The following is a 16,600-nucleotide window of genomic DNA, read 5'->3' on the forward strand; positions in this document are numbered from 1 at the left end:
TGCTCCTTCCTCTAGCAAGGGGAGGAAGGAGAGACTGACGGTAAGGAAACTCTATCTCAGGTTTTCCTTACTGCCTCCGACTCTTAGGTTCTTCCCAGCCTATTTCTTATAAGTTATGTTTCCTCACCTGCAAAAAGGTCCAGTATCTGACATTTGATCTTGCAGTTCCTACACTCCGATCAGTATGTCAGAGGCACGATACTCCTCCTCACTCTTTCGACCAGGAGTAGCCCAGGAGTGCAGAACTCCAGTCAGTTCAAGAGACTCGCTCAAATTCCTCCCTCTAACCAGTGAGTCTTCCTAATGTAAAGGACCAGTGGTTTGTATATCGTGTCGGAACAAATCACAATTTTTAAAAGTAAATTGTATTTTTCCTAACTATACAAACCTGAGGTCCGAAAGGCAAACTGGAATGTATACATCCGGGCAGGTGGGTATTCCCTCCTACCTGACGGTAGTTACTGCCTAACCACCTTGTTGAAGAGTTTAACGGCCGTGTCCAGCTTCGCCGTAAGTAATTCCAAATGTAAATGACCTCAGGTTTGTATTGTTAGGAAAAATACTATTTACTTTTGAAAATTGTGATTTTGCAAAACGATGACTGTAATAAGATTTTCTTAATTTTACAAGGATGAAACTGGCCTTTGGTTGATTTCTGCTAGGAGGCAATCATATGCTACCAAATCTAGGCCTAGGGCCTAGGCTAGTCTTAAAATTTTATGGTTTCAAATGTATACCATGTGTCATATTCTTACCCCAGATTTTTAGGCTTAAATATAGGTCTCTGAAACTTGAACATTACACAAGTAGCCTATACATGATATGTGGAATCTGGGGGATTGTTAGCTGATAGTCATTATGCATATAGGAAGCAGTTAGGTACCTGCAAAGCTCTCTTAGATTTGACTTTCTGACATGCCATTGGCAAGAAAATCTGTATATAATCTTATGAATCTTGGAGTGGGTGGATGAGTATTAGGTTTACTTCAAGGTCTCCTTACAGGTAGGCAGCAGCAAGTTGCTGTTGATGGGATCTTTAGTGAACCAAGGCCTGTTGTAGTGTTCGTGGTCCACTGTTATTTTTAGTGTATACAAGTGATATGGTGGTTGGCTTAGAAAACAAGATTGTTCAGTATGCTGAGGTTGAATTAATCTCCATGTATGAGAAATGAAGCTGCCCTTAAGTCTGTCATGACTTGGGCCAGACTAGTGAATGGTGCAGTTTGTGTGATATGAGGCTGAACTCCAGTAAAACTAAAACACTATTAGTTTTCAGATCTCTTACAGAGTTCCCACCTCATCCTCTCTTTCAGGTGAATGGGACTCTGCTGAATGAGTCTGAAGCTTTAACTATTCTAGGTGTAACTTTTGAGTCATGTCTCATTTTTGCGAAACACTTAATGAAAGTTTCAGCAAATGCTGCCTGGAAGTTAGGTACTGCATTGTATGTAAGGTCTCATATATTTAGGCAATCCATGGTTAACGGCAGGGGTTCCATCCCCGGCTAAGTGCTGCTAACTGGAAGTTGGTGATAATAGCTCTGAAAACCCCACTTAACGGCGCTGTTAGCTGGATATCGGCACTGATAAACTGCTTACTGGTGCTGATAAACTGCTTACTGATGCCGATAAACCGCATACCAGTGCCAAAAATCCGGTTAACAACGTTGCTGGCCAAGTGCTCTAACACCGAAACTCCATTAACTGATGCCGCTGGTAAGCGGGGACTGCCTGTATAAGTGATAAAATCAGTGGAACCTGTTTTAAGTAATTTGTCATTCCTTTAGTGGAATACTGTTCTCTGGTGTGGATGCCTGCTTCTGTCAGAGATTTATCTCTTTTGGATAGAGAGGTTTGTGTTGGTAGGTTTGTTTCCTAATATTAGCAGTTACGGCTTGGACCATTGACAGATGCTTGTCTGTTTTTCATAAGTTGTATTTTAATAGAGATCTTTCACATTCACAATTGATTCCTGATCCCTGTTTCCTGCTGAGAGCAACAGACTTGCTGAAAATCAGCACCAGTATACAGTAAATATGCCTTGCTGTCAAACTTCTCAGTTCCAGAGGTCCTTTATTTCTCACACGTTAGACTCTGGAACAGTATCCCTGAGAATGTCGTGCAATTGGAACTTGAAAAGTTCAAGTGAAGATGCAATGCATTACTACCCATCTTGTTTATTTATTAATTTTTTAAATTATTTTCTTTTTTTAATAAGTGATCTCTTCTTTTTGTACATTACTACTTTTTAATGAGCACCATATTCTATGGATGCATGAATGGCAATCAGTGGCCCCTGTGGGCTCTTTCCATACGAACAGGGGTCATCTTCTGAACAACAACAACAACAACAACAACAACAACAACAACAACAACAACAACAATAATAATAATAATAATAATAAAAAATTTGATAAAGCAGATGCAGGAGTGGGTGGTTCACCACACTGTTGAGTTGTCAGCCAGGTGCATTTTGGGTAGGAGGAATATTTTAGCAGACCAGCTCAGCTACCAAGGGCAGGTGATATGGACAAAGTGGCCCTTACACCTTCATGTGGAGAAGGTTTTTCAAGTTCTAGGAATACCAGTTATCAACCTGTTTGCCAAGCAGCTGAACAGGCTCTCCAAGTGTTTTGCTCTCAGGGCCAGATCCCTGGACAGCCTTGGAGGATGCCTTCCAGCACCCCTTGGATAATCTGGATATTTACACCTTTTCTCACATTCAGTCTTATCAGCCAAGTTGTCAGTTGTGTGTTGACTGCCTTGTGACTCAAAATGACTCTGATAACTCCTTGTTGGCTCCTTGCTGATTGGTTTCTTGATCTGCTGGTTCACTTGGCAGGCTTCCAAAGAAATTCTCTTTGGCCTATTCTCCCAGAAGTTCAGAGGTTTGCTTGGTGATTCAGTCTCTCCAGGTATGCACTTGGAGATTATTCAGCAACTCCTACAAGAGAAAATTTTTCTTGCAGGCCTGCCAGGAGATAGCCAGGTTAACTCCAAAAATTGTTGTCAGACGTGTATTAGGGGAAGTGGAGCATCATCTGTGATTGGTGTTGTAGAAGGGGTCTCTCTCTGTTCGAAGCTTCTGTTCAACAGATCATGGAGTTTATATAACTTTGCTGAGACAGGCTCCGCTGAGGCTTCATGGTGAGGACTTAAGAAAGTCTTCAGACTAAAGTGCATAGGTCTCTTTTGTTTTAGCTGCCTATATGCCTTGTGAAGCACTTCAGGTAGTTTTGCTCTCTCTGGAGCTTCAGCCTCTGAAGTTGGACGTGACTTTTGTCCTCCCCAGCCTAACTCAGGTGCTTTAGAAGCCCTTGGGGAAGGCCTAAGACAAAGTTCTCACTCTCAAGGCTGTATCCTTAGCCTGTGTGTTTGTTTGGCAAGTTACACAGCCTTCCCCTCATATCCATCACTCAGAGGATTGTGAATTTCTCATTCTCTTTCATGCCTGAGTTTGTGTTGAAAAGTCAGGACCTGTAATTTCCTGATGAGAAATACAGGACCTTTCAAATACCTTTAACCAGGCCCCTGTATGTATTACTGTATACGTAATTATTTTAATTGTAAATTTCAGCCTTAACCCTTGCAGGCTGGGCTAAATATACATTTACAATACCCTGAGACTAGGCAAACCTTAAGGTCAGCCAATTAAATAAAAAAAACACGTCACTGGAATTTAAAAACTGTACTTTCTGCAGGAAGAGTAAAGTAAATATTTCCAACCCTGTGCTCTTTTGCAAGACACTTAAAAATACGCTAATTTTAGCGAGTAACAGTACACACATTCTTTCAAATTTTTTTTTTAACTTTATTATGCAAAATTACAATTAGAGCTTAAATAATATTGTAAGAGATAAAAACTAAAACCAGTTAGAAGCTCTGAATATATTTGTGGACAAATATTTGTCAGATGTACTGGGATTGGGAGATGCAGTGCTTTTTAGTGAGTTATATGTGTTCTCTCTAATATTTTTTTATACTTTACTTTGCAAAATTACAGTTGCACCTGACATACTGTTGTAAAAGATAAGAACTAAAACCAACAGCAATCCTTGAATATATTTATAGGCAAATATTTACAAGATGTACTGGGACAGGGAGGTGTAGTATATTCCTTCACGAAATCTTTCAGATTATTCTCCCTTGTATCCTGAGCTGAGGTGTGGTGTTGCCATATAGTCATGTATGGCCTATTCAAGTGATCTGAATGTTTTCCTGCAAAATTTGCTGATGGCACAAAATAAGGATTCCCATGTGATGCGCAACACTAGTCCTTTATACCATTTTTGTGTGTCGAACGATGCCTGCCGCTACAAAAGTGTTAACATTATTTCCTGTGCTGAATGGCCACATAGGTCACAGCACTTGGCATTTGGCCTAAATTCTATATTCCAGTCCAATCTAATCCCACGTCAGCTAACCAAGACAGTGAACGAGGGCCTCTGCTGAAGAATGGAAGACATCATTGTAATGGTGAACTTCTAGTACCCAAGGTTCTGAACCAATAGCCTTCCAAGCCCTCCAAAACCTCTGAAGATGGCCCTGACATGAGACAAGGAGACTGATGGGGACAGGAGAACTTAACTTCTTTGTCCACTTCTCTATAGCAACTTGTAATGGAAAAGACCTTCACCACAAGACCAACAGGGTAACTTGGAGCTGCTTGTCTGAGAGACATTGCAGTGCTAGTGAGGTGAGTAAGGTTGACATACAGGCAGTCCCTGGTTTTTGGCAGGGGTTCCGTTCTGAGGGTGTGATGATAACTGAAAATCAGTGATTTTCAGGGCTTATTGGTACTGAAAAGCACCAATTTTTGGTTATCGACACCTCTGTTAGTTATGTATTGGCGCCAGTACCCAAATATCAGCGCCAATAAGCAGAAATCTGCAATTTTCAGCGCCGAAAATTGCCGATTTTCATTGCTAGACAAGCGCTGTAAAACCGGATCGCTGTTAACCGAGGACTGCCTGTACTATGACTGAAGGCAGTGAGTAGTGGAACATCTTTGATGTTGACTTGAGTCAGGTTGTAGATGATGGGGAGTCTTCAGCCAGAGAGCAAAAAGTGGTTGTAGAGGATAACAAGGGCAAAGCAGCTAGGTTAATATTAGCAACCCTAGTAGTAGTGGAGGTAAGCTCTCCTCCAACTCACAAACAGAGCCTTCAGGAAATAGATGTAGAGCCATAGGGTTGGACACAAATAACGAATGGCATTCAGTTGAAGACTGCAAGCTGGAGAGGTCTTAGCGACATGCTTTGTCTGTATCTTCTGTTAAGGAGAACCACCTGCCAAAAGTTAGCCAGAGCCCTCAAGAAACCCTTCAGCCAGTTGAACAGTACCAGATTTTCCTTGCAGATTTTCTCACAAGTGTCCATCTCTACAGCTGTCTAAAGGATCAGTCAAGGTGTAAATGAGGTGGGGAGTTATTAGATGTCAGCTTCGTAGATAAGGAAAGCAGCATAGTCTGTGAAGTGCAGCAGTGAAGGTGCTGGTCTGGCAGAGGCATGTGATGAACACATGTAACATTGTTATGATCCCTACTGGTACCATAATGACTGCCATTGGAAGCCCAGGGTCTTTGCTCCCAGCATTTCATCATCTTCCTGCAGAGCGGCACCTGAATCATCATGCCAAGGCCAGGAGGGTCAATCTTTGATAAAGATGTCCCATACTCAGTGTAATATCTCTGCAAAGGAAGTTGTGCTGTGGAGTGTTTGCGGATCCTCCACATTGTCCTCGTTTGAGTTTTTGTGAATTAAATTAGGATCTCTTAGAGATCCAAGGAGTGCCAGAGGAACAAGAGCATTTCCTGAATCCAGGAGGTCCAGGTAGAGGAAGCTGTGAAGTTGCATCATAGACAGGCAAGTTAGAGACAAGAGGGTAAGCTGGAAGGGAAGAGAAGCAACGAGAGGAGCAAGAAGTATCACTGTAAGGCAGCTGAAGAGGACACAGTCAGACATTGGTCAAGCCCCAGCTTAACAGCATCAAGGAGAGTTAGTAGTGGGTCAAGAAGACCCTGAAGGATGGTAAGTTATATTTGAGTTCTCGATGATTGAAAGGAAAGCAGCAGTGAGATAGCTGTTGAGATGATGTTTCTGGAGAGCTCTGTTTATTAAGATGACTTGGAAAATGGTAACATGAGTTGTGACTCTGCCTAGGGGAGCAAAAGCACTTACATGCACAAGCCTACTGGTAGTTTTAAGTCCATGGAAGACTTGGCAGCATCATGAGAAGGTTGTGCGCTGGTCTCCCTAATTGCTGGATAGGGAGAAGACCTTCCCAACAGTACTTTAGATTGCTCTTAAGATCTATGAGAGCAACAGAAAACAAAGGTAGCTGAATCATACCCTGTTAAGACTAGAGGAGGCTACAGTTACAGTAGCAGTTGAGTAACCAGGAGCATTTGAGGCCACAGACATTGTCAAGGCCACAGCAGTCAAGACTATAGGGGTGGGGATGACAGGTAGCAGAAGACGTTACAAGCACAGGCAAAGAGACATCAGGTGAAAGAGATGAAGCAGAAGGCCAGTGAGCTATGGTAACAAGTCACTAGATAATTCAGCAACAGACTAGCACTGCTCCTGAAACACAGAGGATACTTCTTATTTTTAGGCGATCCACTAAGAGGCATCTGCTGAATGTAGAAAGTATAACGGAGGAGGAGGAGTGGGTGCAACCACATAAGGTGGGAAATAAGTAGGAAGCACAAATCCTGAGATTGAAGGAGCAGGTGATAGAGAGGCAGAAAAAAAATCACTGTCAGGAGTAATGGAAGAGCACTTGGAAAGGAGACTTCATTAAGGAAAAAGACAGGAGTTGAGGCTTTAGACAGCCTATGTTCATTACTCTGAATATTGTTTATGCGAAGAGGTGGCATCAAGCACATGGAAACCTCTTACATTGAGACTTAAGTCTTGAGAGTAGGAGGCACAGTTTGATAAGGAAGAGCTTGACAAAGCATCACTGACGGTCTCTGACACTTGATGCTAATGCACCTGTCTCTGAGTAAGAGAAACCATTGATTTATGGGCTAGGCTACAATAAGTGCATGTCTTCTGCAGTGAACACTGTTGCCTCCTACAAAGAGGGCACAACAAATGTTAATCCATGTCAACAGATGACGCAAAGGAGCCACAATATTTCCCCTGTGACTTTGCACATGTACATTGTGGCATGATTAGTAGTATGCTTCCCCATGAAAAATAAAAAAACAAGGAGAAAGGTATGAATCACTGTACCAGAAATATGTTACCTTAACCCCAGACTGGGGAAACTTTGAGGTTGGCAAAATAAAAAAAAAATCATATTAATGGAAAGAGAATGACATACATTCACACTGTATAAATAAAAAAATTCTAAAAAATTTTCCCTACCTTCCACAAGAAGTTGAAAATGACTATTTACAACCCCTTTACAAGACATTGGTAAATTTTACCAACTTATATATATTTTTTCTAATAAATAAATTCATTGTATTTTGTAAAATTATTATTACTGCTCACAATATCAAAACAGATAAGAAATAAAAGCAGTAACAAATTTTTTGCATATTTGTTGTAAAATATCTACGTAAATTTACGAGAAGGAAGATTCATTAACTTTTTTTTTTACTTTTACATGCTTTTTCTAATATTTCTTTGCAATTTTCTTTGTAAAATTACATTTACTAACCGACATACTATCGTAAAAGACAAAAATAAAAAACAACAGCAACCCCTCCGTATATTTACAAGCAAATTTACAAAAAGACTCGTGTGAGAGAGAGAGATGCAGTACAGTACTTTCCCCCTTAAAGTCACAAGCATTACTGATACTGTCCTAACTCTCACGTCTATATAAAAGTTGCCATTAGTGAATTTATAGCATATAATTTAGAAGTATTGGCACCTTTGTTTTGAATCATTATTGCCATAACAGTGGTGCATAATTCTGCTTCACACTGAAGCTCAATCTGTCCACCTCCCCAAACCTGTTTTACTTCACACTGAGGCTCAATCCTTCCACTAAGGGTTAAGGCTACTAATAACAAAAAAGTAATATACACTAATAAAAGGCTGAGACAGAAGCTGAGAACTGAAAGGAACTGTTACTGTGGACTTGTAAATCAAAATGTGAAGGTCACAAAGCTAATAAATACTGAGGAAACTGAGAACTGGTAACCCTGGTAATTCCTGTAATGAGCAATGGCAAGATTAATAAATAGTGTTGAAATAAAGAAAATGAATCCTAATACTGTACTACAGAACTGAGAAAATCTTGTGATTCTTAAAAATTACTGAAAAGTTCACCAGTGAGCTTTAAAAATGACTACTATACTGTACAAGCAAATACAACAGTAATCAATTGACTCTGAGTAAGCCAATGACTGGAAAGTAAGAAATACTAAATGAAATTATATTCACATAACTACACAATATACATCAGGCTGAAGCAAAAGAGATAAGGAAATGCATGGGTGAAGTCAGATGAATGGCACAATATAATAACAGGAAAATAGTGCTAATCCTGGGAGAGCTTAGTAGCAAGCACTTTGCTGAAGGGGAAGATACATGAGGGAATGAAATACTGCCTTTCAGGACAACAGTTATTTATAACAAATGGGTTTGGATGGACAAATGCATCTTAACATAAAGATGATGTCCCTACTTTAGGTATTACGCTACCTACATTATGATTTACACGGCAGTGTTGACAGTACCTGGTGTCCCACTCCTTTGACTTTGACTTGTTTCAGTTTTTTTTAAGAACCTTTTGGGACAGTCCAATGAGACTTGGGAGGGATTAATGCTTGTAGTACTTTATGCATGCACAACAGACAGTACTGGCTCTCTGCCAGTTACTTTTCATACTTTCTCTTTATTCTCTTCCCATGTAGATAAACTTGACCATGCTCCAATTTTCAGGTCTCATTTAAAAGCAGATCCTGTGAAGGAGCCCTATGAGTCTCAGACTTTGACTCTTACGGTCTCAATAAACTAATTTTTAATGAATGAATAAAAATATGCTTATGAAAGTTTAGAAATATGATTTGGGAATATCTGTATAATCATTTTTATAAAGTATTTAACCAGACCACTAATTTATAATTCCCAAATACTGGTAGCAGGCCTGCTCTAGAAGATTATTTTGTAAATGAGCTTAAAATTAAGTTGATGAAACTGATTCAGTGGAGTTAACATATTTTCTCCTTCAACAGGTGCAAGAATTTTGGTGACCTTAGTACATGCAATGATTAGACTCGGCAAGAGACGTGGAGTAGCAGCTCTCTGTGTTGGAGGTGGTATGGGTATTGCAGTGTGTGTTGAGAGGAGTTAAAATCTTAATTATTTTATTAGTTTTAAAGAAATATGTTATACAGTTATTAAATTTTAGGTGATGGATTTTTTATATTATAATTGTTATTTAAGGTGAACAAATATGTGTCACACTCTTATAGTTTATTTAGGTTGTTACCATGACATATACTGCCAACACTTGCTTTCGTGATAAAATAGTTTTCCATTATTATATAATGGTATTAATAATGTAATAATGTGGTTAGTGCAGATGATTTGTCCTACAATTTTGATCTCCCTTGACCCTTCTTGCTTATACTTAAAATTATTTCAATGTTTATTTTACCCTGGTGCTCCAAAAAGAATTTTTGTTTTTACTCTGGTGCTCCAAATTTTTTGTCTTGTTTCATTGAACAAAATTTTTTGGGTCTCTCAGCTTGTAGTTGGCAGTTGTTTTTATTGTTGAATTTTAGGTAATGGATTTTTTATGCTTTGTTAAGTTTGATAGAGTAACAAACAAATGTTGCTCTTTTAATCTCAATTACTGTACACATATTTAATTTGTAACCATGAAATGCTACCAACACTTGCTTGTAAGGTACTTTGAAGTGATGATGCTATTTAATAATCTTAGTAAACCTGTTGTGCTTAGCAGAAGAGAAATTTCCAAGGTTGTGGTCTTCCAAGACCTTTGATATGTGCTATAACAGGACCTCCTGCCTTCACCTGTTACTCAATGGCATTGTGTTATTAGACAAGACTGAATTTTCTGGATCTCCAAGTTCTAGTAGCTAGTGTCAAGTGTCCTCTGTACACATATTTCTTAAAACCTAAATACAGTATTTTTAAAGTAGAACATTAGGATAGACATCCAGATGCCATTGTCTGGCTGAAGCCTGGAGGAAAAAAAAAACAAAAGGACTACTAAAAAAGGGAAGATGAAGGGAAATGGTAGGAAAATAGGGAGAATTTTAGACCTTGGCAGGAGTGAAAAGGAAACAAGTTCCCTATCAGTTCAAGTCAGTGATTACTAACCATGGTGTAAACTCCAAAAATATGGTGGGTATTCAAATACAGGTTGAAAAGGCTAGGTACAGGAATAATTTATCATTTACCCAACCCTGCAGGGAGCTGCAGTACTTTCCTATCATACTGCCGGCTGATACATAGCCTTTCCTATTTGAGTTTATATTGAGAACACAAAATGCTATGTGCTGTCTTTATAAGTTTTAAAATGCAGCTCTGTCAAAAGTGATTTTTTAGTAGTTGATTTTGTCTCATGTTCTCTAGGTTTTAGTGAAAAACACAATATTATATGACATAACCTTGTTAAATTATAGGAAGTTTAGTTTCCTAAGTATAAGATATTGTCTCATGCTCTATCATTTCCTTAAGAACATTGTATACAGTCACCACCCTACTTAAGAACATTCATGTTACAAACATTCAGATACGAATAGACTGGGACCTTAAGCTAAAATTGTTTGGAGCACTCCCCTTTGCCACCCATAAATTCAGATTTTGCTCTGGCACCTATTGTGCTTGCAAGAATTTTTGCAGTGAACAGAACACCAGGAAGAAGAACCTGTTCCTTTAACCCCTTCCCTGATTATCCCGAGTATTTTTGTGATTAATTACCATGTATTCTTACAATCATGAGAATGTTCATTCATACTCGTAAAATATTCCTACTTATTTCTGTCATACCAGTTTAACTCGTTCTTTGATGAATTCCCATTTTCTAAATTTTCTCCCTTAGGAAACATTTAGTATGTATTTTTGTCAGTAGATGGCAGTGTGCATTGTTTACTTTGTGAACTTCCAAAGCCAGATGCTGCTCCTGCGAAATTCTCTCTTAAGTTCATGACTTTCAAAGCATGGAAAAAATATTAAATTTTGAATGTTGCATGAATCTTAATTTTATTTTCTTTTTACCTTTTTAACATTTAAAGTAGTTCTTTACAGTACTGCGTGATTTAAAAAGCAGTGAATATAGTATAATCTATGACTCCTGAGTTAACTTGGGAATGTAAACAACAACAAAAATTGTGCACTGTATCTTAAAAGCCAACTTACAAACAATTCAAGATACAAATGGCTGTCCGGATTGTAACTTGTTCATGAGTTGGGTAGTGACTGTAATCTTTTTATGCATTTAAAAGGATTTTTCTATCGATAATGATATCTAAATATACACAGATCAAAGCAAATGATCTCAGTAGTTCCCTTGTAAAGATAAAAGTTCTTAATGCAAATTGTAGGTTGGAGATCTATGGAAATCACTCTAAGCTTAAAAGGGTTCCTGTTACTAGCGTAATGTTATATTTCATTTTATAAGGAAGAAAGACATTTCTTATGTACAGTATTATTTGTACAGTACATAGAAATTTTGTGTAAACTTGTTAAGCTCATGGCTTTAGCATTCCTTTTGATTTTAAATGAGAAATTTTTACACAAATAGAATGACTGGAGAATAGAAGTACATGAAACACTTATTCTAGAATCATCTACGATGCTTTTTTTAATTATTGTATGGCTGTATGCTGTCTGTTATCAAAGATGCAGAGGATGCCATGGCTTGAAATTTGCTATGATGGTGTATAAGTTTTGTGCAGCTTGGTGTGCTGTAGTCTCATCCATACAATCTCATCAGTATCTCATGACATAGCTTTATGGTGTTTTGAATACTGCTTCTGTGCCACAAAATGGTATGTTACTTCTGTATTGTTTGACAATTCTTAGAAATGCTCAAATGTGAATGGTGCCTTTTTAAAAACATAGAATATATCTACTTATATAATGAATAGTTCAGAAAGGTGTATATAACTTGCAATTATAGTAATTGTTGACAAGTTTAGATTTTTATTAAATATATTTTTGTAGATGTTTATTGTGACTACACTTTCAAAGTGGCACTTTAGATAAGATTTTTTTCTTATAAGTAACTGTGACAGCATAAGGACATGTTTTATAGCATAACTGCTATGATATATAAGATATTTTAAAAATCTTCCTTTTTCTCAGCTGTGTGTGAAATTGGGATGAAAAGAATGTTGTACTAGATTAGTTTTAATAATTAGTGAATGTAAGGCTGCAGGAAAAGTTAGGCTAACACATAAGGTAATTTATTGAGTATATATGAGCTTGTTTGTTTAAACTTTGATATAAATAATTAATCTTCCTATTTCCATGACTTGTTGATCAAAGTGTACAGTATGGTACATTAGTTTTCACGCTTAACTCCATTACTTTACTACGTACTCAAGGTTTACTATATGAAAATTGAACTTCTCCTGAAATTCTCCACTCTATCATCATAAAATAGGAATTTTTCCTATATCCTACAGTTTTAAGGTTGTTGATAAATTCATTTAATTTCAAGTAGGCAGTCTGGTTTACAACGGGTTCTGTTCTGACACCGCATCATAAGCCGAAAATCGTAAGAAACACTTTTAATCCTGTGGGTGTCTAGAAAATGACATAACCTGCCTTTTTGTTGAGCTTTTCATAAAAAAAAAATTTTTTTTGACATTCCACCATTTTGGAGCCATATTTCTTCTGTTGGATCAGCGTCGTAACCTCGGAACATGCATTGTAATCCGGGAAATAATTTTTGATGAATATATTTGAAGAGTGTCATAAGCTCGAAATGTCATAAGCTGAACCCATTGTAACCCGGGGGACTGCCTTATGCATAATACTGTACATTTTATTTTTTCATTTTTAATTTCTTTTTACCACTACCCAAAATAGCCAAAATTAAATAAAAGATATTGGTGTTGCATGTTGGTGATATTGGACCTTGATGTATTACATGTTGATGACCATATGTATTAGTTGCAACAGCAGTGGGCATAAAGCAATCAAGATATATTCCATTCCTGTACCATTCCAAACTTAGTTGCTGTATTCAGATTTTTATGCTTGCATATAGTACACCTAAAAACCAAAACACTGCATTGTCTGTAAATTAATTTAACCTTCATGTGAACACTGTATATGCAGATTTTAAAAGTTTTTTTAGATTAGCTTTCAGTGCTTCTCACTTACATTTTGCATTGTTTTCAAGTAGTTAAGCAAAGATGTACAAATTCTGTTCTCAAACTAATAAGTGTGCAAGACAAGCCTGTGTATATGAGTTTATTGTATCAACTAGTGTTCTGTATAAAAAAATAGGATTTCATTTCTGAAAATTAATTATATTTTGTTCATTTCAGTATAGTTTAGTGGTCGCTTTCAAATAGGAACAACAAGGTCTTATGAAGATGCCATTACAGGAACAGTATAAAACAGGTTGAAAATATTCTGTAGTGTTGCAATTAGATTGTAGTAAATACAGTTTTTAAACTAGGTTTTGAAGGTTGTATTGTTGTGCAAGATAAAAAGTGCATAGCAAAATATAGATAAAAAATCAGTCAGAAAGTAGATGCACAGTTAACACTGAAATGCAGTAATGTGCTAGGTTTTTCAATAAAAAATGCCATAATGTCATAGGTACTAATGCACTACTTGTAACCATGACAAGATTTCAAGATTAACTTTAGCATCATCTTGAATGTTCATATATTTAGGATATATGTTGAATCACAAACTGATATGTATGAGAATGGTATGACAAGTCTTCTTAAAAGTATGAAAGGCAAAAAATTTACTTTCAATATTCAACTTAATATTCTTTTGAGTCATTTGCTTGTTTGGTGTATTCAACCAGATATGTATTAAAACATTCTGGTTTTAAAATCAAAATCAGTGAGGAGTTTTTAGTTGATTGTTAATGAAAATCTGTTGGTGTGATATTTACTTTTATTAATTTATTCTGAGTAGGTTGTGAAGGGCAACATCATGATGTTGGGCCCATTATTTTGTGTGAATCTCTCATTCAGTGTTAACAACATATTTCAAAGATAATGTTAGTACTGTACGGGTTTTTAACAATGTTTGTATTTATGCTAAATATGATGAGCAGGTGTAAGGTTGTGTCCCTCAAATGCTGGAAGCCTTGTTTTGGATTTCATTGAGTCATTTTGAAAAGAGCATTTTGACCCATATTTATTTTTGGAAATCAATATTTTTTACTAGTACCACCAGAGGTCCTAAAATAGTAATATCAGTACCTTGGGTTCTCAGCCAGCTTAAGATGACTAACAACCATAGGGCTTATTTTTTGCTTCATGTGAAAGCTCATTTACTCAGCTTGGACTCTCTTAACCCACATTCTCTCCTTTCTCAGGATTCTACACCTCAAAGTTGACTATCTTGTCCTAATGGAATGGCCATGTTCTTTTGAACAGATTAATTACACTTCTGGAAATCATGAAGCACTGTTTACATTTTTCCTGCTTTTTTCATACTTTTAAATACCTTTGCTCTGCAAACAGCATCCCTTCTTTGATAAGGTTTATCCTACATTTGCTTCATTTTTGTGCAGTTTGGTATTTCCACTTCACAAAAGGTTGATAGTTCTTCTTGGAACTGTAAATGATTAGCAAGTAGGGAATTATTCTTTTGCACTAGGACCTCCTCTTTGCACATTTCCTCAGGAGGTTGCCTTGGACATTTCATTCTTGGTGTAGGTATAATCACCAGCAGTTGATAAATTTTTGAAGCATTCTAAAAGCCTTTGGTTGCTGTGTGGTCTCACTTTTGGCTACTCCACATTGCCAAGGTTGTCTCTTTAAACGTACAGGTAATCATAATAGTATTTTCATTGGTTTTCATTGCTTCTCTTGATAAGGTCTTTTTCTTTTTGTCATTACCCTGCCCAAACTTTGATCGTATCTGTAACTTGCAGTCCTTTTTCTAGGAGGCTGGTGGGATCTGCTTACAGTCCATTCTTCAGGAGGCAGGCAGTTTACTCTTCAGGTGGCAGGCAGTGCACTCCTTTTCTTCAGGAGGCAGGCAGTGCACTTCTTTTCTTCAGGAGACAGGCAGTGCACTTCTTTTCTTCAGGAGGCAGGTAGTGCAATCCCTTTCTTCAGGAGGCAGGCAGTGCACTTTTCTTCAGGAGGCAGGCAGTGCAGGAATGCATCCAAAGTATGGTGGCACTAGGCCACATGGCCCAAATTTCATACTTTCATTCATTCTAAGGTGGGATGGGGATGTGTTTGTATTTTCCCCAAGGGCCAGGGGGAAATTCAGTCTTTGTCTTCCCATAAGGCCTGTCAGCAGTCCTTCCTCCAAAAGACAAGGAGAGGTCTGCATACAGTATTTTCTCTGAGAGGCAGGTGGTATTCATCTGTAGTCCTTTCTTCATCTAGGAGGCAGAGTACAAGATGCAGTCCTTGTTAAGAGTGGCTGGTGAAGATCTGTCAAGTACTTGCTCGAAGAGGCAGGTGGGAACCATCTGCTGTCTTTTCTCATTGGGGCAGTAGGGAGCTTTCCTGTTAACTAAGAGATAACAGTTGATTTTTGAAGAGAACTGTTGGCAAATATTCCGAATGGAAATTACTGCAGGCATCCTCAGCAACTTGGAAGAACTGTCGGTAGATCCTCGGTCAGTTTTAAACTTCTGTTGGAGAATCCTCACCCAACTTGAGAGAGAACTGCAGGCGATTCCTCCACCAACTTGAAAGAACTAGGTCACTGAAGTAATACCAAAGGAACTGCTCAGTATTTAAGGTTGTAAGGTAAGCAGACATGCATTGATGCTGAAGAGGCAAGTAGATTAAGTATTTGCAAGGTTCTCGAGTCAGTTTTAAATTTTTTGACAAAATGAGCATGTTACGTCAGTCCTGCTTTCAAAGGTCAATTGGGGATTTTCTTTGCAGTTTATGGGTTACTTCTTGTCATTTCTTCAAAGGCAGCGGGAGCTATGCACAAGTAATTCTTCCTCCAAACGGGATGATCCTCCGAATGGGATGAGGCATAATTCTTCCTCCAAGCGGGAATGAGGCTGTGTTGTCAGTCTCCTCCAGGTGATTGATGGGGCTCTGCCTGAAGTCTTCCCTTCCTCCATAATTTACTTTCTTCCTTCAAGGTACAGATCAGGCTCTGCCTATAGTACGTACTTCTTCCAATAGATAGATAGGCTCTGCCTGCAGTCCTCTCTTGCTCTAATAGCCATCTAGGACTGCTCTTTCAATTCTGCCTTCCTTCCTCCCTGGCTTGGGCTTCTGCTGCAGTACTATTTAGAAGAACCAGCTGGGGTTCTAACCGAAGCAATTAGTTCCTTTGTGAAGGGTTCCCTAAGGAATCTGCTAGCAAAATTTCTTGAAGGGCAAGATGAGAATCTGTCTTTCCAATGCTCCTCTTCTCTATGTTGGCTGACAGTCCTCTCCAACAAGACTAACTTGAGTATTTTCTCCAAAGGATTGCTGAGGAGTT

At 38.1% G+C, this 16,600-nt stretch overlaps 1 protein-coding gene across 2 annotated transcripts in view; it reads left to right on the forward strand.

Moving 5' to 3' along the window:
* Acat2 (Acetyl-CoA acetyltransferase 2) overlaps positions 1–13,231 on the forward strand; it is a 124,213-nt gene extending 110,982 nt beyond the window's left edge. For both annotated transcript variants that reach the window (XM_067100276.1, XM_067100277.1), the window contains one exon: positions 9,199–13,231. In XM_067100276.1, coding sequence (XP_066956377.1) covers positions 9,199–9,317 — 119 coding nt within the window. In that variant the 3' untranslated portion in view covers positions 9,318–13,231. The remainder of the gene's footprint in view (positions 1–9,198) is intronic.
* The last annotated feature ends 3,369 nt before the right edge of the window (positions 13,232–16,600 follow it).

Source organism: Macrobrachium rosenbergii, chromosome 56, assembly GCF_040412425.1.
Source record: "Macrobrachium rosenbergii isolate ZJJX-2024 chromosome 56, ASM4041242v1, whole genome shotgun sequence".
Lineage (NCBI taxonomy): Eukaryota > Metazoa > Arthropoda > Malacostraca > Decapoda > Palaemonidae > Macrobrachium > Macrobrachium rosenbergii.